At 33.4% G+C, this 24,763-nt stretch overlaps 3 protein-coding genes across 3 annotated transcripts; 1 reads left to right on the forward strand and 2 right to left on the reverse strand.

The window, feature by feature from the left end:
- Positions 1 to 6,117: 6,117 nt before the first annotated feature.
- On the forward strand, positions 6,118 to 6,999 carry LOC115985975. Its single transcript, XM_031108855.1, has one exon. It carries the CDS (start codon positions 6,118 to 6,120, stop codon positions 6,997 to 6,999), a length of 882 nt encoding a protein of 293 aa, XP_030964715.1.
- Positions 7,000 to 11,742: 4,743 nt separating this feature from the next.
- LOC115985976 lies at positions 11,743 to 12,147 on the reverse strand. The gene has a single exon (XM_031108857.1). The coding sequence runs from the start codon at positions 12,145 to 12,147 to the stop codon at positions 11,743 to 11,745; it is 405 nt and encodes a 134-aa protein (XP_030964717.1).
- Positions 12,148 to 19,529: 7,382 nt separating this feature from the next.
- Positions 19,530 to 20,675, reverse strand: LOC115986865 (probable 3-hydroxyisobutyrate dehydrogenase-like 1, mitochondrial; the record flags this gene model as incomplete). The annotated part of the gene is made up of 1 exon (XM_031110223.1): positions 19,530 to 20,675. A coding segment is annotated over one exon (1,002 nt), but the record flags the coding sequence as incomplete, so codon positions are not given.
- Between the last annotated feature and the right edge of the window lie 4,088 nt (positions 20,676 to 24,763).

Raw genomic sequence — 24,763 nt, forward strand, 5'->3', positions numbered from 1 at the left:
ATCCACACGAAGCAACAATATTTAACATGGTTTGGTCATAGTGGCATCTTGAGGAATTTTTTCTAAGGTGATCATTTTAAAAGACTTAAATTATACAAAATCTAATAAAAAAGAGAATTTGGATATATCGACATCACAAAACACACACACAAATATATGAAGTTTTACAATTTCCTTCTATAAAAAAGATGATTCAACTCAACTTTAATATTTTGTTGTTGCAATATTTTTGTTGTGTGCAGAACATTAATCCATTAACAATTTAACTCAACTCAAATTCTTTGTTGTGTCAACGACATTATTTTTTGTTGTTACTTAACATTTTGGTCTTTGTAATTTATAATTGTGTTTACACTTATCGGTCTTTGTAATTGTCCAATTGCCTTTACTATTTTATTTATTAACTAGCATAACATTTTCGGAGTGCCAACCACGTGTCTTTTGTCTTTTAAAGCTCTCTCTTTCTCTCAAAATTGTTTTTTAACTTTTAAGTGGTAAGTTTGTTATTGGACATTTTCCCCCCTAAGATTTAAGATAAGCAAACTAATAATTTTTGTTATTGCACTTGCTTTTTTTCTTTTTTCTTTTTTCTTTTTTTTTTCCATATTTTAGATAATAAAAAATTTGTTGTTGGGCTTCTTTTTTTTTTTTTTGGGTTTAAACAGGTCATGGATACTATTAAGGGATGCCAAGTTTTAATTTTGTTGGGCTTAATTACCTAAATCAACCACGTAAAAACTTTTAGGGTGTTGATTTTCTTTTTAGGGTATTCATTTTTTATTTATAACAGACAAAAGAAAAATATTTCAAAAATAATGCATATAAATTTATTTATTTTTCAATGTCAAGGTGTTCATTTGAATACCATCACATAATGTGGAGCTGTCACTGTTAAGCCCACTCCATGTCTACATCCACATGCAATGTCAACCAATATCTACTATCAACGATATGGATTACAATCATTCTTAATCAAACCTCATAACACTCACAACTCACACAAACACTCACGAACTTCACTAATCTATATATTACTAAAAGCTGAAGCGTAGCATTTAATGCTGCTGCTCTCACATTACGCCACATCAGCTGACAAGTCATTCTTTTTTTTTTCTTTTTAAAATATAATTTTTCTTACAATTTTAAATGGTTTTTACAATTTTTAGCCCTATAAATGTAGCCCACTACTTATTTATTTACTTCCACTATCACCCTATAATAAATCCAGCCCACTACTTATTTATTTACTTCCACTATTACCCTATAATAAATCTGTATAATTAATCCAACCCACCTCTTATTTATATAGTTCCACAATCAAGTCCAACCCAAAGCCTTTTCAGTTCAGTTTTAGGGTTTTATGTGAGCCTTTTCAGCTTATAAAAAAAAAAATAATAAAAAATAAAAACATAACAAAACGTTGAAGCCTTTCAAGCTTTAGGGTTTTTTTTTTTTCAATTTTCTTATAATTGTTTTTAACATTTATTTTTTTAATATTTACACTTCTCCAACCTTTCTCTCTCCCTTACCATTTCATCTCCCCACTACTTCAATCTTTCTCCTTCCCTTACCTTTTCATCTCCCCACTACCCTCTACATTAATATCATTCTTCCTCTTTCTCTTCATCTTCCTTTATTTTTGTCTCTTCTTATTCACACTCTCTTCTATAAATTTGTCACTATCTCTTCTATTCTATGCATAGTTTTCCTTCACCAAAAAAAAAAAAAAAAAAAAAAAAAAGGTCCCCTATCTCTCTCTCTCTCTCTAAATTTTTTGGTGGATTTTTTTATTTTTCTTGCATCTCTACTTTAGGTTGATAATTTTTTTATATTCTTTAAAACTCTATTTTGGGTTAATGCGATTTAGTTTTGTTTTTAAAATTGTGATTTTTTTTGTTTTTAAAATTGTTGTTGTGTTTTTTTTTTTGTTTTTTAATTTTTTTTTTTTATTTTCTTTGATTGTTAAATGTTATCCTATTGCATTCTAAAGAATTAAATATAGCATATAAAAATATAATATTATTCTATTATATAGCATGATTTGGATAATTTGGTATTTATTTTGTTACATAGCATGATTTTTTATAGTGCTCAATTTAGATGTTAAACTATGAGACTTTACTAATTTTTTTTTATTTTCTAATCCTTTGTGGTGGACAAAGTACTCTTAATAGTTGCATTAGAAGTACTCTATAATGCCATTTATTTAAAGAAAAGCAAAGGTTAGCCATACGAAAATAATTGGATAGATGACAAAATTTAACTTTTGCAATTTTATTTTTATTATTATTATTTTATAACAATGCATGTATAGAAATTTAATTCTTAGATTTTGCTAATAATTGTTTATTTGATAATATGTTTTGGGCGGCCGCAATTATAATTTCTACAAAGAAAATAACCTTAATAGATTATCCAAAACAAAATTTTATCCTAATATTGGTTCAATTAATCATTGTTAAGTTTTCTTTTTTTTTTTTAGTTTACGTATTTTTGGTGTTTTGGATTGTTCATATATTACATTTATGATTGTTCCTATAATAAATAAAAATATAATTACGAAATACATTACTCATTATTAGATTAGTTTAAATTGTAAAAAAAAATTAATAAAACTAACATAAAAATAATTATCATGCGCAACGCGTGGGTTCACAACTAGTATAAACAAAACCTCTCACAAACTTCACACACTAAAAATCACAATACCGAAGCCTTGATGAACCCAATAACTCTCTCACACTCACAAAACAAACAAAAGCTATTTTTCTTGGACAAAATCTACCAAACCCTTTGCAACAATGTCTATTTATAAGGCTTCAATCCTGTTTTTTGATGGACAAGGAATACATATAATTACTTCTTCAACGAGAGAACATTTTTCCTTCTATATAAAGGAGAATCCTTGTCTTCCACACCAAGGAAAAAACATTTCCTTCCATGCCAAGGACACCCAAATCAAATCATTCAAGAATTTGAGACAATTTCTAACATTCAAAAATAACATAATTTCATATAAAAATTTTCTAAGAAATTTATGAAGATGCAGTGGATCCATAAGTGGTTTTAGGATGTTCATATGGAACACTCTAATTTTCCTTTAAAATGTTGAAATCTTGACTCTTTTTTCTCCAACAATGTTCATCATCACAATCATAGAGATCTTTGTAAGGTTGAATTTATTCAACCATCTAATTGGCTTTATTCCGTGCCAAATTTGCTTGTAATTCAGCATTTAGTAACCCTGTATTTAGGTGGGTTTGATGTAAGGGTAGTGAGTGAGATAGAGTGAAGATTGCTCAAAAGTGTGCAAGAAAACAGAGACTCGCGGCTGGGACTCGCGGGTGACTCGCGGCTGCAAGCCGCCAGAAGCAGCACACGTGCCAAGCATGCTGGAAGATGAACAGTCATGCTAGCTGGAGCACTATAGGACAAAACAGGACAACTGGCCATACGGTTATCTCGCGACTGGAACTCGCGACTTGGTCAAGCCGTGAGGTCAAGCCGCGAGCCACCCCTGTTTTGTAAAAACCTGACGTTTCACATTCCTCTCCACTCCAGTATAAATACCCCTTTTTACCCACGATTGAAAGAGAGCTTCCAGAGAGAATTTTGAGAGAGAAACCCTAAAGAAAAACCAAATTGTTTCACCCACAATCTCTACCTTAGAATCTCTTCAAATTCCTCAACTCTCTTCCTCTCCATTGTTAAATCCTTGAGAGGCATTATACCAAACCTGGTTCTCACCATCATCATCACTGTGAGACAGTCGTTTGGATTTCTGGGAAGCAGTTAGGAAGGAACCAATCTTCATTGGTTGATGCTATGGTCTAGTAGCGGAATCCGGGAAGCTAGAAAAGAAAAAGGTTCGGCGCAACCTCGTTGGAGCAAGAAGCTTGGAGGGCTTAGGTGCACTGGGTAGATTAGGCTTGGAGGGTCTATTGCTGTCCTTGTATCCCAACTGTATTTTCTAGTGGATTGCTTACCGCTTGGAGGGCGGAGGAGAGGTTTTACGCCGAGGGCTTCAGTTTCCTCTTCGATAACACATCGCGTGTTGTCTTTGTGTTTGCATCTTCCTTCCTCTCTATCTTTGCCTTTTCTTTTATCTGCTGTGGTTTTTAATCTGTTATGACTTAGATAGTATTTAATCAATTACGTATTATAGCATATGTTAAGTTTCCGCACACTAGTTGTTTGACATATTGCTTGAATTGATTAAGTTGTATTTTGGGGGTCTAAACGTTCAAAGGTGTTTTTACACGTTTTTGAACTTTCAATCTTTTAAGGCCATACTCGATAAACAATTTTTATCAAGGAGTTAGCAGGTGAGGGCTAGGGAGTAGGTTGAATGAATGAGAATGAAGATTAGGCTCCATAAGATGCTATTTTCTCAGGGAAGACCTTAGACTTCAATGTATAACTTAGTCCAAAAATTTATCTGTATTTACTCAAGTTTGCTTAATATACATTAGCTGTGAGGTTGACATGTGGAATCATCTGGTCAGCTATTAATGAGTCCTAACATGATTTTGATATAGGTCTAACTGTTGTGCCTGCCAATGTTTGCTCAATGTCTCCCCCAACTCAAAATTACAAAACAATACCCATTACAAATGGATCCGGTTTCAAATTATATTGGAGTTATTCAAGTTATTTTAAATATCTTAAGATGGGCATATTAAGTTTCCCAATAAATTGTAATCGTAGTTAGAAGACCTAATGTTTGATAAATAATTATGCCACAAATGATGCTAGATATGAAGCTGGGAAATGAGTTTATAGGAGACAAGATCGCAGTGCCACCTTGGTGCTAAGATATTAGTGCTATTTAATTCTAGAAAACAATTACAGACAGATCAGAAGTTGCAAAAATTATTGAGAGAGAGATGCTCCATTTTATGCGGGTGTATCCCTATATGGAAGACAATACCGAATTGTAACTTATGCTAACTTGTTTACCCTTCACAGATTGAAGAGTTGGTTAAGTGCTATGAAGAGAAACACCCCTGGATGAAAGGTGGGTTTGTCAGCAAGAAAAGGGCCATTTTTTATGGATAATTTTATTTTAAAAATTATTTGGTGAAGGAACATTGCTTTAAACTTAATTAGCAAAATGGCCTCTTCTAAAGCTCATCTTTCAAAGAGACGAGTTCAATTCAATAAAAGAGTTCCACCTATGTTATGTTATGTTGGCATGGGTAGTGTGACATGACCATTTTCATGTTTGAGTGGAACTCGTTTTTCCTAAAGACAAGTACACTTGGATGCACATCTAGTCAGCGTACCAAAAACATGGCTGCAAGAAAAGCCTTTCACCATTTTCCTTTTTATTATGATAACCACCAACTAATTACTGTCCAACCTTTCATGCATATGTTTGCAATTACTATAAATAATTAACATAACAAGATTTTATTTTTTTAATCCAAGATAAAAATCCTACTCTAACATAATCTAATTATATATGTGTGTGAAATTCCCTTTTAAAAACTTAAACCCCAGCCTTGTCTCTCACCCCCACAAACATGTGTACTTATAGACTGACCATTACGCTAAGAGTGTGCAGTGGTCATAGCAAAATTTTGAAAACGCTATGAAATGCTAAAGAAAATTGAATGGATGATGAAAATGACTACACAACCTGATTGTGATTAATGTAACACCTATTGCACAGTTATGGTAATTTAATGATGCAAGTGCGCACGAGTGACACAGCCATCATGTCTCCGAGAGAAACTCAGGTTGAGCTATTGTTGGAATGGCTAATGCTTATCTTTTATGGGAGAAGATGGTGCTGATACCCCACGTGTGTTGAATATTTTACATATCATTGCACAATATTTCATGTCATTAACATGTGATTTTATGAGTAAAATATACTTGGTAATGAGTTGTGAAGCTGGTGGTGGGGAGACATTGCAAATACATGGAGATAGCTTTTAGATCCAAATCAAAAACATGTGATATTCATCGAGATTCGAAGAGAAAGAGATTCCTTTTGTCTCCCTTACTTTGTGATATATATAACCAGTAGATGTCAAGGGAAGAAAGGCAAACCTTTAGACTGAATTGAACATTCAACTCCAAAGCAGTCTTTTTTCTGACCTGAAAAAAGAAATGGCTTCCTCTCCTTTAAACCAAAAATCCAATTACCAAGCTCGTTCTATTAGTTTACCCTCCAAACCACACCCTCTCATTGTACAATGCAATGAGCACTTGTGCAGATTAGGTGCTTCTGATGCTTCCTCTTCAACATCATCATCCTTAAGCAGCAAACTAAGTTGCCTTCAGGATTTGCATGAATGTGTTGAAAAGTTGCTTCAGTTGCCATTAACTCAGCAAGCCATTGTGCAAGAGCACAATGACAAATGGGTAGAAGAGCTTTTGGATGGATCACTCAGGCTCTTGGACGTGTGTACCGCAGCCAAGGATGCCTTGATACATACAAAAGAATGTGCACGTGAACTTCAATCAATTATTCGTAGAAGACGAGGAGGAGAAATGGAGCTTGAAAGGGAGGTTCAGAAATATTTGATGTCTAGGAAGGTTGTCAAGAAGGCAGCCCAGAAGGCCTTAAAGGGTATGGAAAGAAAGTGTGCTGAAAAGAACCATGAGAATCTAGTCATGGTTAGCACATTGAGAGAAATAGAAGCAGCCAGCCTTGATGTGTTTGAATCCTTGTTGTCCTATGTAGCCGGCCCAAGGTCGCGATCAAAATCAAGCAACTGGTCCTTGGTGTTCAAGTTGGTACACCCCAAAAGAGTAGCATGTGAGAATGAAGAAACAGATAAATCTGAACTAGAAAAGGTGGATGCTGCATTGAACTCTATCACTGGTCAGACAAGTAGCAAATCTGATTACAATGTGCATGTTGAGAATGTTCAGAGCTCGCTGGGGCAATTGGAACCGATTGTTCAAGATCTTGAAGAAGGACTTGAGAGCCTTTTCAGGCGCCTAATCAGAACCAGAGTTTCACTTCTCAACATCTTCAACCACTAGACAGATTGATCATGATGCTTATCCATCTATTTTTGTTATTAATTATCAAAAATAAGGAAAAGCTGTAGTTATCCACACTTGTACATTGATATGTGTATTGTCTATTCAGATCCAAACTAAATATACTCTTTTAGAGAAATTTTCTTTGCTACACTACTTCTTTACAATCTTACTCACTATTTATTTTTTATTGCGAAGCATGGAAACAAAATCTCTATAATGTGCATTTTCTGATTCTCCAAAGTGCTAGGTATCTTGCATAAAATCATCTATCGAAAAAACTGACAATATATGAAAAGGATATCTACATCAAATGAGCCCATTAGTCAATTAGTTACACTTGTCAAAAGGTAGAAATTATGAGACAAATAATGTGATTGGAATCTTAATCATGTGAAAATTTTATCAATCCACGGATTCAAGTTAATTTTAGATTACACTTTAAATCTGATATCAGCAAGGTATGACCCAAATTCAAGCTGAATCAGCAGGTCAAAAGAGTTGGACCCGAAAAATGAATCATTTGAGAGTGAGGACAATTTGTGGTGTAAACTAACATGAAAACTGAGTCAGTTCTTTGAGTCAAATGTGCCACATGAGGATTTTATGCATTTAAATTGATACAAGAGCTGTCAAGATTCCAATTGTCTCAAAGGAGATAATTGAAGATTGATTCATAATTAATAAGATTCACATGGTAGCAAGACAGATTTTTTAAGTTTTTTTTATTAGTATGCATAAGCCATGTTCCTGCATTATAGACGCCATATTCGCATCTCTTGCCAGATCCTGGCACAACACTCATCACAATTTGGCAGACAATAATAACATGCAACAACAGCAACAACCAAGCTACTCCCGAAATTTTGAGGTCAATTATGAATCTTCAACATACTAATTAGGGTTGGCCACATGTATTTTTTTTCCCATTGTTCTATATTGAAGTCTTAATTAATATTGTAGTGGCAGTGCAGACAAAGGAGAAACAGAAAGTAAATGATGAAGGCCTTCAGAAACTGCGTGCTTATCTTTGTAAAGGTACAAATTAAATAAACAATACTATGTTGAACAACATATGAAAATTTTTATGGTACTTATGTGCTCAATCAGATAACAAAACAGAAATAGCAGGACATTATATAAGCAATGCTGACCTTTTCAAAAAAAAGAATTAATAATATAAGCAATGCTGACTTGTGAAACTACCAGAAAGGTCAAGAATAAGAAGCTTCACCACATGTTCATTACTGATGTAAAATGTTGCATTTAAAACAGTGAGAATGAAAGTTTGCACCAATGGCTTGAACCTCTTGTCTGTCAAAGTGGTACACACTTGCAGATAGCAAGTATCATACTAGTTTATGTTGTTGAAAATTAAGGGTGATTCCAGATGTATCACTCTAACTTATCTTACAAAAGTGGCCCCTAGTAATTCTTGAGCTGATGTCTTGACTTTCTTCCACAATGTCTTCCAAAACAATTTTGTGATCTTTAGAGGTGAATTTGGCCAGCTTCAAAGTTGTTTCTGATGATATTTTACAAAGTTTGAAGCAGTCACTTTCAAGGTGTTTGAACTAAAGGTTTTTATGTTTTTAAATCCAAGAACTGGTTGATCTTGTTATGAAAGGTGCTGGTACTAGCCAGAACTTGTGAAAACTAAGTCAAAAAGGGGTCTTATATCTGAACTTTTAATTGCAGATATATATGATTAATTCACCCCAAGCATAACTAGAATGTCTAATTTCATAATTCTTGTTCTTGATATTCAAACTCTTCATGCTAATTCATTAGTCTGATTGGCAAGAGCTGGTATATTCTATAGCCTACAGCTAGGCTGCCAGCGTAATTTGTTTTTACAAAAGCTTCACTCCTTGTTGAATAAATTCTTATTCATCCAAAAAAAAAAGAGACAGATAAAAGAAAATGACTTGAATGTGTTAAGCATTAGCTTATAAGCTCAATTTTTAGCTTATAACTTCTATTTACAACTTTTTGAAACCTCACTTTTTCCTACTTTTTCTCACATTTTCAAATTTTTTCAAGATACAAGTATAATTTAACACACTTTCAGCAAAAAAATTTCAGCAAAAAGCTAGATAAGCAATTCTCAAACAGACACAATCATATGCCAGGAGAACCATGCAAATGCATTGTAATTTACATCAGAGGCAAAAAGTCATATATCTTAATAATTAGATGTTTTTTCTTTTAAAATTTCTTTCAATAAGATTTAGAAAGATGAAATGATCCAAAAATTAATCATAGTCACACTATCTAACAAATGAAATCACCTGAACAGAACCACATGAGCATGTTAAATTGTTTTCTCTCCACTGGCAGATCAGCCACGTGCAATTATTTTCTGGCAGAGAAAAACAAATTACATAACACACACGACTGAGAATGACTGTTGCCTTGCCTTTCCTCGTTATAGAGCGAATGGTATTGAGTCAATGATCCTTGTGTGCTACTGGCACTACCTTCTGTAAAGATTCTTTGTCATTTCACAATTCAGAATAATTGAGCAATGAGTTGGAGAGCTAGTTGGAGGTTGGGAGTGGGGAGACAAGTATCAACATTGTCTCGGTTTTTTATAGATCCAAACGGCAGTTTTATCACCTTTGGTCACCATCTTGAGAAGTAGAGATTCCTCATGTCTTCATGACCCCATAATAAATAGTCAGCAGATGCAGGGAAGATAGCCAGAATTATTTGTACATTCAACTCTACACATTCTCAAACCTGAGGAAGAAAACATAGCCACCCACCATGCTCGCTCTAAAAGCTTTCCCTCGGAGCCACACCCACTTATTCCACAAATAGTTGAGTATTTATGCAGACTGAAGACTTCTGAAGCTACCTCATCATCATCAATATGCCACAAACTAAGTGACCTTCAGGACTTGCATGATTGCGTTGATAAGTTGCTTCTATTACCCCTAACTCAACAAGCATTCATCCAAGACCATCATAGGAAATGGTTTGATCAGCTGTTGGATGTTTGTAGCATTGCTAAGGATGCCTTGTTGGAAATGAAGACAGGCATACATGAACTTCAATCAACTATGCGCAGAAGACAAGGAGGTGAAACAAGGCTAGCTAGGGAGGTTGGGAAATACTTTACCACATGAAAGGTGGTCATAAAGGCAGTCCAGAAGGCCCTAAAAGGCATGGAAAGTAATTCCATATATTGACAAAAACCATGAGACTCAGGCTATCATTAGCACATTGAGAGAAGTAGAAACAGTCAACTCCGCTGTCCTTGAATCCGTGCTAACCTTTATAGCCGGAAAAAGGCTGCAATCAAATTTGAGCAACTGGTCTTTGGTCTCCAAGCTGGTGCATCCTAAAAGAGTAGCATCCAAGGGTGAAGAAAAAAATGTTAATGAACTTGAAAAGGTAGACGCCGCATTGGAGTCACTCATCGGTCACAAGAAAAGCAAATCCGATTGCTTGATGAATGTGGAGAGTGTACAAAATTGGTTGGGAAAATTGGAGTCAAGCATTCAAGATCTTGAAAAAGGGATTGAGAAGCACTTAAGATGCCTACTCAAAACCAGAGTCTCCCTTATCAACATCATCAATCGCTAATCCAGAAGATCATGATTCAGTATCATGGTTTCTATTTTTGCTTTTCACTAACAGGAGAAAAAAAAAGAGGTGAGACGTATAGATTCTCTACTTATACTAGTACATGAAAGTGATACGTATGGAATTCTCTTCTGATTCAAAATCAAAATACTCTTTTATACAAGTCTGCTTCACTAGTATCTTTCAGGAGCTTTTACTTTTACCATTTTTTTTTTATAAAAAATGGCTATATACGTGCATCTATAAATTAATCCAATACGAACAAATCTATATATCTATATTTATATTTATATATTACTAAAAACTGAAACATAGCGTTTAATGTTACTGTACTCACATTGAGTCACATCAACATCCACGTTATTATCCTTTTTCTTTTCAATTTTCCTATAATTGTTTTTTAACACTTACTTTTTTTAATAATTGCACTTTCTCTAACCTTTCTTATGCATTTACCTTTTCATTTCTCCACTACCTTCAACCTTAATATCACTTTTCATTTTTCTTTATTTTGTCTCTTCATTTTTCTCTCCCTTATCTTTTCATCTCCCTACTACCCTCAACCTTAATGTCACTATTCATCTTTTCATTCATTTTCGTTTATTTTGTCTCTTCATATTCACACCATCTTCTATAAATTTGTTATTTTCTTTTCCATTCTTTGCATAGTTTTCCATCACAAAAAGATTGTTTCTCCCTCTCTCTCTCTCTCTCTCTCTCACAATAATTTTTGGAGTTTTTTTTTTTTTTCTGCATCTCTGCTAAAGTTGATAAATTTTTGTGTTTGTTATAACTCTACGTTGGGTTGGTATGATTTAGTTTTGTGTTGTAAGTTTTTTTTTTTTTGTTCTCTTTGATTATTAAATATTATATTATTGCGTAATAAAAAAATTAATCTATATATTACTAAAAGCTAAAGCATAACGTTTAATGTTACTGTGCTCATGTTGAGCCACATCAGCATCCACGTCATTATCCTTTTTCTTTTCAATTTTCCTATAATTGTTTTTTAACATTTACTTTTTTTTTTAATAATTTCACTTTCTCCAACCTTTCTCACGCCTTTACCTTTTCATCTCCCCACTACCCTCAACCTTAATATCACTTTTCTTTTTTCTTTTTTTTTTGGTAATCAGGAAATTTGCATTAAAACTAGAAATTTACAAGGGGAACAGGATAGCGCCTGTTTAAATACAACTCAGAAATGTCAAATTCTAACAGAGGTTTTACATCCTCTGGGGGACTAGAATGAAAACTAAAAGAAGAGGACTGATTAGCGCCCATCCTTGCTAGCATGTCTGCACTCCTATTAGTTTCTCTATAACAATGCTCAAACTGAATCCTGGGAATTCTGGAAGCCAGCTTCCTGCAGTCATCCACAATGGAGGAGATAATTAAATTAGTGTTGTTGGGGTTATTCAAAACTTCAATAATAACTTTGGCATCCATTTCAACCACAACAGCAGGGAAGTTTCTATCAACACACAGCATAAGACCGTCCCTCAACGCCCATAGTTCAGCTATAAAGCTTGAGGTAATGCCAATATCACTTTTCATCTTTCTTTATTTTGTCTCTTTATCTTTCCCTCTCTTACCTTTTCATCTCCGCACTACTCTCAACTTTCATGTCACTATTCATCTTTCCATTCATTTTCTTTTATTTTGTCTCTTCATATTCACACCATCTTTTATAAATTTGTTATTCTCTCTTCCATTTTTTGTATAGTTTTTCATTATAGAAAGGTTGTTTCTCTCTCTCTCTCTCTCTCACACACACACAATTATTTTTGGAGTTTTTTTTTTTTTTCTTGCATCACTGCTTAAGTTGATAAATTTTTGTGTTTGTTATAACTCTACGTTGGGTTGGTACGATTTAGTTTTGTGTTTTAAGTTTTTTTTTTTTTTTTTGCTCTCTTTGATTGTTAAATATTATACTATTGCGTTATAAAAAAATTTAAAAAGATAATATATAAGAATATAATATATATTATTCTATTACGTAACATAATTTCGGTAATTTGGTATTTATTGTTATATATATATATATATATATTATATTTTTACTTTTTTAATCTTTTCATCTTATTTTATTCAATATTTAAACTCAGTTACATCCTCCATATAATTAAATTATTTATATTTTTTTAATTAAACATATAATATTTTATTTAAATTTAAATAAATTAAATTGTACTCACTTTTTTTAACATTTACACTTTCTCCAACCTTTCTCTTTCTCTTTACAATTTCATCTCCTCACCACCCTCTCTCTTAATATCACTCTTCATCTTTCCCTTTATTTTGTTCTTCTTATTGTTATCCTTTTAGTATAAATTTGGCATTCTCTTTTCCATTATATGCATAATTTTTCTTCACAAAAAAATTTATTTCTCTCTCTTTCTCTCTCAATTTTTGGTGATATATATATATATATATATATATATATAATTTGCATCTCTACTTTAGGTTGAGAAATTTTTGTATTTTTTAGAACTCTACTTTAGGTTGATCCAATTTAATTGTGTTTTAAGGTTTTTTTTTTTTTGGTTGTTAAATTTTATCATATTGCATTGTAAAGAATTAAAGATAGTATATAAGAATGTAATATTTTAATATTACATAATATGATTTAAATAATTTGGTATTTATTTAGAGATAATTAATTTGGCATTTATTGTTATATCTTTTATTTTTATTTTTTTCTTCTCATATTATTTTATTCAACATTATTATTATTGTTGTTGAATTAATATATTAGATTGTATATTTTTTAAAAGTCAATAGTTTATAAGAATGTAATATTTTAATATTAAATAATATGATTTAAATAATTTGTTATTTATTTAGGGATAATTAATCTGGCGTTTATTGTTATATCTTTTATTTTTATTTTTTTCTTCTCATATTATTTTATTCAACATTATTATTATTATTATTATTATTATTATTATTATTATTATTATTATTATTATTATTATTATTATTATTATTGTTGTTGAATTAATATATTAGATTGTATATTTTTTATAAGTCAATATATTAACTTGAAAGAAAATGAAAAACCAACTATTAACTAATAATAACTAAAACTATAATATTATCACGCGCAACACGTGGGTCTACGATTAGTATTACAAAAAGTTGAAGCGTAGTATTTAATATTACTATGTTCACGTTGAGCCACGTCAACAGTCATGTTATTACTTTTCTTTTTCCTTAATTTTTCTTATAATTTTAAAATGCCGCTAAAAAGAAAATCCTTACGTTAATGTTGTATGTCCACCTTTCTATCTTCCCTCATTTTCCTCTACCTGTGTTTTATCAGCCCTTCAGCTTGCTAACGCCAACTTCTCTTTCTTCCAAAGACAATTTCAAAACTTTAGACCTTTGGCTTTCTAATCTAACCTTACGTTAATGTTGTACGTCCACCTTTCTGTCTCCCCTCCTTTTCCTCTACCTTTATTGTTTCAAAACTTCAGCCCTTCAGCTTGCTAACGCCAACTTCTCTTTCTTCCAAAGACAGTTTCAAAACTTCAGACCTTTGGCTTTCTAATCTAATTAATGATAAATAAATAATTAGGCATTCAGAATTTTGATATGCACAGTTATTTTTAACACTTTTAGGGCTTACTTGCCCCATAGCAGTAGTAAGATTGAAGGCTAGAGGCACCGCATCACCACACAGTTGTAGACATTTTTCTACACAAGTAACTCTCTCTCTCTCTCTCTCTCTCTCTCTCTCTCTCTCTCTCTCTCTCTCTCTCTCTCTCTCTCTCTCTCGTGTGACTGCTTCTATCTCTAGCATGGCGACTCAGCTCTCATTCTCTCAACAACCCCACTCTGCCTTCTTCTTTTTCTTTCTTTTCCTGTTTTACTTTCCTCTATGTCTCATCATTTACAATGTTAAGTGTAAGAGCATCAGCAGTGGGCCTTTCAAATGCCAAATGTAAGATACATTTGGCATTTAGACTTAAAAACATGCTAGCAACTAGAAGGCTAAAACTGAGAAATGTCAAATTTTTTTGGCATAGTGCTACAGTAAGATGGCGCTATAGCGCTATGCCAAACCGAAATAATATAATTTGATCCTTTTCTTTCTCTCTCCTCTGTGTCAAAATTTCATTCTCAGCTTCTCTGAGTATTTCATCTCCCTCTCTCTCTCTTAACTTCTCTCGTCTCTCTCCTCTGTGTCAAAATTTTAATCCATAAGCAACTTTTTTTCATTCTTCAAAATCTTGTCCAAAAAGAGTACAATAGTTTGCTTATATAGGAAAATTAAATTCTAGTTCTAATTGGCATAGTAAAACCTAATTGCCTTATTAAGTTATTACAAAAATAATATTGGTTCCAAATATTAATAGCCTAATAAACTACTAGGATCTAAAACATAAAAATACAATTAACTTACAATCTCTTTGTGTCTCCTACATCACTTATGATTTGTGTTTTCCATAATAGGAAAATGGATTGCGTCAACTTAAGGGATGCAAAATTTACCAATATTAAGAGCTGATGGATAAGGATACTTTGAAGTGGTAGACAAAGAAGCAACAGCCATGGATTTGAGAAACGAGAAAGAAAAAAAAAAAAAGATAGTCTCTATATATATGACACAAGCGCCAAAATCACTTTCAGTTGGATTGAATACTTATTTATATATTGGTGTTAAATCTTTAATCTCATGATGAAATAAAAAAATATAAACAAATACAAATTTATAATTGCACTTATATTCATCACTGTCGGAATTGGGATTGAGCTTTACCCAGCTCCTTCTCATCAATGGACTCCTGACGATTCAATTTGTACTGCTTTTTTGTCATCCTTATCCATGGATATAGACTTATCCGTAATAATTGAAGTTTTATCAGCCACACCACCTGAGTGGAAAGTTCCAGTTTCTAGAAGACTTTTGATCTCTTCTAGTATTTCTTGCACTTCCCTGCTTACTGCTCTATTCCGCTTACTGCAATTTAAGGAACACCGAGAAGGCTTTTTGTTGTCGACCACCTCTTCCCGAATCTGATCGACTCTAAGCTGAAGCTTTTCGACATCATCAAGCCACTTTAGGACTTGACTTCTTATTTCATTTCCTTCTTTCTCAACTACTTCCTTCTCATCTATGACTTCCTTGCTATGATCCATAAGACTGTTCATCTCCCTTACCATAACATCAAGGTTTGATTGAAGATTGACGGAGGGATTGATCTTAGAACAGACAAAGCAACAAAGAAGCTCAGTAGTTAATTCAAATAGTGCTCCAACAGCCACAGCTGCAATTGTACCGTCTTGCAGCAGGCATAACTATTAAGGAAGAAGCCCAAAGATGAAGTAGATTTACAATTTTACAATGATATGATATGTGCTTCAGTTGAGGCCTTTTGTTTGCTGCTCTTGTCTGCTTCAGTTTGCTTCAGTTGAGGCATTTTTTTCCTGCTCTTGCCTGCACATGCACATATTCACGAGCGAGGGAGAGAACATTGAAGAGAGAGATGAAAATTTTAGCAAAAAGTGAGATAGGAAAAGCGGAATACTATGAAGTGCAAAACTATTGTTGAAAAGTGAAAACCAAACGTGTGAATGTAAACATTTTGTAAAGATTTCAAAATTTGTGGGAGGTGGGATATCATATCATACGTGTGAATGTATCTAAGGGTAGGATATGTGGTGTGAAAAAAATATCAAGTAGGCAATGATATTGCTAATTCATTAGAGCACTTAGGCCCTGTTTGGATTTTTTTTTTTTCATCACTCATCACTCCTTACTCAATTTTCGTCACTCATCACTCATCATTCATCACTTAAAATACCCAAATTTTCTATACCCACCCATTTGGCACACTTCACTCACCTTCTCATCACTCAATTTTTCTGCTTTTTTGTGGGACCCATTCCTGTAAAGTGGTCAGAACCTTCTATTAACAAAATTAACTTCAACCACAAAACAAAAACAGTAACAACAACAACAATAACAGCAGCAACAACACCCATCTCTCCCAAAACACAAACCCAAACCCATAAAAATTTCAGAAGCTCCCTCGCCTCGTCAGGACCGTCACCGGTTAACAACACCCATCTCTCCGACATGTACGACGGCGCGATGGGGTGGGTTTTTTTTAAAATCGGCTGGTTTTTTTTTTTGTGTGGATGCACATGTTTGTGGGTTTGTGTTTGTATGTTAGAGAAAAAAAAAAAAAAAAAAAAAAAAAAAAAAAAAAAAAAAAAAAAAAAAAAAAAAAAAAAAAAAAAAAAAAAAAAAAAAAAAAAAAAAAAAAACCGAAACCCAATGTGAAAAAGAAAAAAAGAAAAAAGGAAGATGAAGAAGACCATACCAACAACGTGAAAGGGAAAGAAAAATGGAAGAAGAAGAAGACCATGTGAAAGGAAAAATTAAAAAAAATTTAAAAAAAATTTAAAAAAAAAAAAAAAAGAAGAAGAAGAAGAAGAAGACCTCCTGATCACTAGACACAGTGAGGGAAAAAAAAGGGAGGGGGTCAAAAGTTGTGGCTGACCTGACTAATGGGTCCCTCCGTGTATGTTTAATTACGAAAATGTCATTGAAAACAGAGTTATGGTCATAACTCATCACTTAAAAATCAGATAATTGAGTGATGAAAACAAAAATCAAATAGACTTCTCAGCTATGGGTCCCACCATTTTGAGTTATGAGTTATGGAAACAACAAATCCAAACAGCTCCTTACTTTCTATATTTTAAAAATAACTAAAATATTTTTATAGTGGGTTGTGGACTTATGGCTACCTATCTATCTATCTACATATATATATATATATATATATAAATATATATATATATATATATATTTTTTTTTTTTTGCTTTTGTTTTGGTTGAATTTTGTTAAGTGGCGTACAAAATTGGCAAGTTAATGTTTAATGTTTTACTATTATTTAATTTTTTAGTTAAAATGACCGGTTATAAAATTATTTATTTCTTTATTTTTATAATTTCATAACTATTTATTTATAAAGTATTTATTTATGACATTATCGATTTAATCATCGGTCCAATCGAGGTCCGATCATAAAGTCGATAATCACTCTCTATTCCGATTCTTTGACCGTACCAGTTTTTAAAATCATTATTTATAGAGTCAAGAACTGACTCAAGCTCATATCTAGACCCTTTTTTTTTTCTTTTGTTTTGTGAAAGAGCTCATATGATATCATGGATTTTACCAAGCTTTAAACTAGCATTAGCAAAGCCTTAAGTTCACATCTCTCTGAAAAATTATCTAAAGAATCAAAACTAAGAAAACCATTCTGGAGACATTTCATTAAATGTGCCTTTTCAATAATGAGAAGTAATGTGGGTTCTAGTTAACTCAACTAATAAAGTCTCCGATGGTTGAATAAAAAATCTAGGATTCAATCCCCGCCTACACCAAAAACCGATTGATGTCTTGGTCTGATAATAAAGAGTTATCATCAGAAGTGGATGCTATAAGTTGAAACTCTCAAAAAAAAAAAAAGTTATGAGAAGTAGTATTTACTAGCTCAATCATTGCTTAGTGGAGTAAAACTATCAGAATCGTAGACTCATGTGCTTAGAAATTTTCAAGCTTATCTATAACACCCGGCTTCTAAAGTAAAATTGATGAATTATTTAATTATTTTGAAAGCGATATTATTTTATATTATGATCACTACAAAGAAATAGAAGAAGATGTGACGTGTAGAGTAATTATGTAGGTTATTGATTTTAACCTTTAGCCTTCATTCTTATTAGTTAGGAAAAAGGATAAGAGATTAAAGGTCCATTTGAATATCGCTTATTTTGCTGAAAACTGAAAACATTATAGCAAAATAATTTAAAGTCTCCGATGGTTGAATAAAAAATCTAGGATTCAATCCCCGCCTACACCAAAAACCGATTGATGTCTTGGTCTGATAATAAAGAGTTATCATCAGAAGTGGATGCTATAAGTTGAAACTCTCAAAAAAAAAAAAAGTTATGAGAAGTAGTATTTACTAGCTCAATCATTGCTTAGTGGAGTAAAACTATCAGAATCGTAGACTCATGTGCTTAGAAATTTTCAAGCTTATCTATAACACCCGGCTTCTAAAGTAAAATTGATGTGACTCCCGTGAACAGTGCACGGTCCTATTAGAAAAGAAAACAGCTGTTGCCTTGCTGAACAACACCTCTTTCTTCTGAAACAAAAAAAAAAAAAAAAAAAGGAACGCAAAACACAAATGCTAGGGATTAAAAGCTGTATCCAAACAAGTATTAAAACTTATTTGGATTAGGAGTTTAAATATTATTGGAATCCTTCAGAGTTCCAGTCTATTTAGGTGGGGTTTGGATTGCGCATCTACGTCTGCGTCTGGCGTTTTGCTTCTCTCTTTTTCTTTTTTCTTTTTTCTTTTTTTTTTTCAAGCCGCTTATGTTGACTTTCAGAAACAAAATTTACTATTCATAAACAGTGCATGCACTGTTCACACACTGTGTATGCATTGTTCACATATTTAAAAATATTACAAATGGGTTTTACGGTACTATTCACACATTTAAAAATTATTTCGCTACAAAGTTTTTAGTTTTCAGTTTTCAATTTTAGAAAAAATGAGTTCAATCCAAACCTAACCTTAAACAAACTAGCAAGCCATTTAAAGAACCACTAACCCTAGTTTCATAAAAAATTTCTCAACAATTTCCATAAACCAACACAAACACAGATCCCCAGATTTTTCTCGTCACTTATACCAACATCCATTCCTATGGTCTTTCACACTCTCTAATCTTAGTTTCGATTCAATCCCAAGAACTTTGGGATCTCAGAAAGTCACAATTGCTGTAAATGACTACAGCAACAGCTTGTCATCATGAAGGCATAGCAAAGTTTCTCAGTTATTAAAAGAGATAAATTTCCTCACAAACAATGTACGTAGCAAATCATCATTCAAAACACAATTGTTGAAACTCATACTTAGCATGCTAAAACAGTTTAACTAGACACAATTTGTATTGAAATTGAAGTATTGCTGGCAAAAATGTAAAATCCTATTTATATTCATTAGTAGCAAATGTTGAAGCATACACCCAATAACATTTACCGCTCGCTCTAAGACGAAGTAGCCGTTGTAGATTGAAGAGAAACATTATTGAGGCGCTCCAGAGCCAAAATAAGCGCTTGTGTACCCAAATTCCCTTCCCCATGAGCCTTAAGCGAGAGATAAAGCTGGTGAGCCAAAGCCAACCCAGGCAAAGCCAGACCCATATTCTGACACTCCTTCAAACAAATCCCCAGATCCTTCACAAAGTGATTTACATAAAACCCAGGCTCAAAATCCCTCTTCAAAATCCTATTCCCATGCGAATCCAGCAACTTCGACCCAGCCGCACCACTCGATATCGCTTCAAGAAACAAACCCACATCAAGACCGGCCTTGTGAGCATACACCATACCTTCCACCAATCCTACCATAGTGGAAGCAATCGCTATCTGATTCGCTAGTTTCGCGAACTGACCTTTTCCAGTGGCACCCATGTAATTAACTTTACCGAGGAGGGCAAAAAGTGGACTCAAACGTTTCACCACCGACTCGTCCCCTCCGGCGAATATCGCCAACCTTCCGTTCTTAGCCCCGAGATCGCCGCCGGATACCGGTGCGTCGATGGAGAAGCAGTCTTTGGAGGAAGCGGCGGCGGAAATCTCGGCGGCGAGGGAGGGTTCGGAGGTGGTCATGTCGACGAGTATGCCGCCGTGGCGGAGGCCGGAGAGGGCACCGGAGGTAGGGTCGAGTAAGACGGAGCGGACGTCGGAGGGGAAGCCGACGATGGAGAAGACGACGTCGGATTGGGAAGCGAGGTGGTGAGGGGATTGGGCTAAGTGGGCCCCCATGTCGAGGAGGGGCTGGGCTTTGGAGAGGGTGCGGTTGAAGACGGTGAGGGTGTAGCCGGCTTTGATGAGGTGGGAGCACATGGATCGGCCCATGACGCCGGTTCCGATCCAGCCCACGCGGGTGTTGGATGGGCTAATGAGCCCTGTGTCTGTGGTGTTGGCCATGGAGCGAGTGGAGTGAGCGAATGGTAGTGGGGAGTGAGCATCTCTTTTCTTTTGTATATATATATGGTGTTATTTTCTGATTGTGCACTAGTCGTAATTTTCCTTTAATTTGTGGACCAAGATTCTCTCCAATATTTTCTGATTGGCTCTTCTATTTTTTGACACTCAATAGCTTAAAAAACTTCACACGTAATTACTTTCCCGACATTTTCTGAATAGAATTTTTTATAAAAAAGAAACGTGTATAATAAAACTTCCCCACATCTTTTTTTTTTTTTTTTAGAGGAGAAGTTAGAAGTTAGAAAAAACAGGGAGAACCTAGCGTACTAACGGGTTTAATATCACTAACGGTATCCTAACAAAACGGCCTAAGTCTTGTTAGACTAGCGAAAGCTTTAAACCTTAGTGTTAGTTTCTAGCTAATCGATGTGGGACTAAAGCCCAACTTTTCTTTTGAGAGGAGAAGTTAGAAGTTAGAAAAAACAGGGAGAACCTAGAACTTCCCCACATCTTATTCCTAATTGAAATAGGTTTTTTGTCAGTTGCACATTAACAACAAACTCATAATACACATCAGATTTTCATCATACCAAATTTTTTTTTTTTTGGAAATGTAGTAATCTCAAATTATAATTGATGTAAATTATTAAAATTTACCCAAAAATAAAAAAGCCTTTGGGCACGCGCATGAGTGCATGCTCAGAAACTAGTTTGGAATTACTATATTTTCTAATCACAAAAAAAAACCTAGGGTGTGACAAAAAATTATTTCACTACACATAATACTCATCACATAAAACTTAGAAAAAGGTATGTAACATTTTAAAAAGAGTTTAAATTTCAAATATATCAACAACCTTTAAAACTGAGAAAAAGGTAGGTAACATTTTTTTAAGTCGTACATTTTATCCAAAAAAAGGTACTCCAGAAAAAAATTTTCTGATTTAGAAAAAATTACCGATTGCTTTTTATTTATTTATTTAATTCTCACAAAATAATTTCCCATTTTTCATGTTTATTTTAAAAATTAATAATCATAACCACTACCCCATGAAAAATGCAATCCTCATAATATGTAAACACCTTCATCTGTACAGGGAAAAAAAACTAAAAGAAATATAATAGAAAACCTAATTTTTAGGACATCTCTAGTAAAAATACATATCTAACTCCCTACAAAATATGACCATTTTTCTGTTAGTTTTCCAAGCAAGCTCACCTCAAGTTCTCTCTCTCTCTCTCTCTCTCTCTCTTCCTTTTCTATACTACTCTTTAAAAGCTCCTATATTTTAGCTAAATTTTCAAAAATAGTTTTTTCTAACCACATTTCTCCCACCTCCACATTTCTCACACACGTTAGTAGTCAAGCATAATTTTTTTAAAAAAAAAAAATTCAAATCCCAAGTTCAGGTTTTATTTTTAAAACTCATCCAAAATTTTTGGATTTAATTTTTTAAAAACTTATCCAAACTTCATTACCTTTTCTTTACACACACACCCCCAAAAAAATAAAATAAAAAATAAACCTAAACTAATTTTTTTCTCCTACCAAAATTTTTGGCTTTAATTTTTAAAAAACTTATCCAATTCCTAAGGTAGTAGGGATAATATTAATACTATAATTTATATAGAATCTGGTATAGACATAAAGTATATTAGTGATGACTAAGGAAAATTTTTATAAGATGACTTTTTGGATTATTCGATGCCATATTCGCATCTCTTGCCAACACTCGTTACAATTTGATAGACCACATTAACATGCAACAACAGCAACAACCAAACTACCCTCAAAATTTTGAGGTCAATTATGAATCTTTAACAAACTAATTAGAGCTGACTACATGTATTTTTTTTTCCATTGTTCTATATTAACGTCTTAATTAAAATTGTAGTGGCAGTGCGGACAAAGGAGAAACAGAAAGTAAATGATGAAGGCCTTCAGAAATAAAAAATAAAATAGAAAAACAGAAATAGCAGGACATTAGTATAAGCAATGCTGACTTGTGAGACAACCAGAAAGGTCCAGAATACGGAGCTTCTCCACATGTTCATTATTGATGTAAACTGTTGCATTGAAGAACAATGAAAATGAAAGTTTGCACCAACGGCTTGAACCTCTTGTCTGTCAAAGTGGTACACAATTGCAGATAACAAGCATCACACTAGTTTATGTTGTTGAAAATTAAGGGCGATTCCAGATGTATCACTCTAACTTATCTTACAAAAGTCGCCCCTAGTAATTATTGAGGTGATGTCTTGACCTTCTTCCCTAATGTCTTCTAAAACAATTTTGTGATCTTTAAGGGTGAATTTGGCTACCTTCAACGTTGTTTCTGATGATGTCTCACATAATTTGAAGCAGTCACTCTTAAGGTGCTTGAACTAAAGGTTTTTGTGTTTTTTTAAATCTAAGAACTGTTGATCTTGTTATGAAAGGTGGTGGTATTAGCTAGAACATGTGAAAACTAAGTCAAAAAGGTGGTCATATATCTGAATTTTTAATTGCAGATGTATATGATTAATTCACCCCGAGCATAACTAGAATGTCTAATTTCATAATTCTTGTCATTGAGATTCAAACTCTTCATGCTTATTCATTAGTCTGGTTGGCAGGAGTTGGTATATTCTTTAGCCTACAGCTAGGCTGCCAGTGTAATTTGCTTTTGTAGAGTCCATAGCAAATCATGATCAAATGTAATCTATTTATAGTGTTTTGTTAGTTTGAATTAGTAAAAATACATTGTATAATTGATGTCAAAAAGAGGCTTTTTATAAATGTTCTTTTCTCTCGGCTCTCATTTTCAGTAGTTTTTCCTAGAAGATGCTAAGAAGTGAGAGATGGCCACTTGCATACCTACTCTGTTAAAGAATAAAAAATTTCTTGATTCTTTGTTCTTTCCTTTTTTTTTTATAAATAAATTTGATTGCTTTTGGTCTTACTTTTGAGTGAAAAAAAATAAAATAAAAAATAAAAATTTGAATTGATTCATTATAATTAAAATAACCAATTACTTAGGGAATGGTTTATCCTCTCTCTCTCTCTCTCTCTCTCTCTCTTACAGTTAAAAATAATTTTCAGTCAATGTTTTGCCTGCACAATCGCTAGAAGAGTGTTACAGAAATACTAGATTGTCTTCTTTTCTTAGTGGAAAATTATGATTACTTGCGGTTAAGAATAATCTTCTGGGAGGAAGGCTATGTTGTTTCAAGCAGCTTGTGTGCTTTACCACCACTGCTGCAAGTCTGTTTCGTCAGTCTTAAAAATAAATAGCTAATAAAAAAATAATTTTTGTAGCCTTTCTCCTCAGTAGCCCAACATATCCGAGATTTCCCAGCCAAACCTTCTAAAGTTTTTCAAGATAGCTCAGCTTTATCAGATTATAAAAAAATTTGGAACTATTTGGTATACTTGGAACTCAACGATATCAATGCAAATGACCAACCATGTTACTATTGGCAGTGGCACTTTAGGCCTAGTGAAAAGGTACAGATGGACTCAAGACTAGAGCATGCTAGTTTAATAAATTGTGATACAATTCGTACAAAATTTCTCTCTCTGGCATTGCTCGTTAACAAATTCTCTCTAAACTTTAACCTTTTTTTTCATTAGTGGAGCATTTCCATTCCTTTCTTGGAAATAGTCAAGTTTTGACTAACCCTTTTGTGTGGCTTGATGTATAATGATTTAACATGGAAAACGGGTATATGATGCACAGACAGCTCAAAGAACCTTGTTAAGCACATGAAATAATGATCTGAATTATGTCCAACCCAATTTTCTTCATCACTAAAAGCCCATAATTAGATGCTGAGAAATTCGGTCACACACCAATACTCCTGATCTTCTTGTTCTAATACATTGCTGGTCTCATGTTTAGCAGTTTACACACTTCCCATTCATCAACAGTGTTAATATGATGGGTGGAAATTTAGACATTAGTGTGATTCATTATTGTGTATACTATGGGTTGTGAATAATCAGCTCAAGCAACATTAAAGAAGCGAAAAACAACATAGAGAATTTGCGTGGCTCATCAGTGTGCTTACGTACATGGGTCAGTGGTTATCAATCCACTATATGAGAAATTCAAGTAGTAGAAAAACATTAGGCATAGTTACAAAATTGTGAGAATTTTTGTATC

Source organism: Quercus lobata, chromosome 4 (assembly GCF_001633185.2).
Source record: "Quercus lobata isolate SW786 chromosome 4, ValleyOak3.0 Primary Assembly, whole genome shotgun sequence".
Taxonomy (NCBI): Eukaryota; Viridiplantae; Streptophyta; class Magnoliopsida; order Fagales; family Fagaceae; genus Quercus; species Quercus lobata.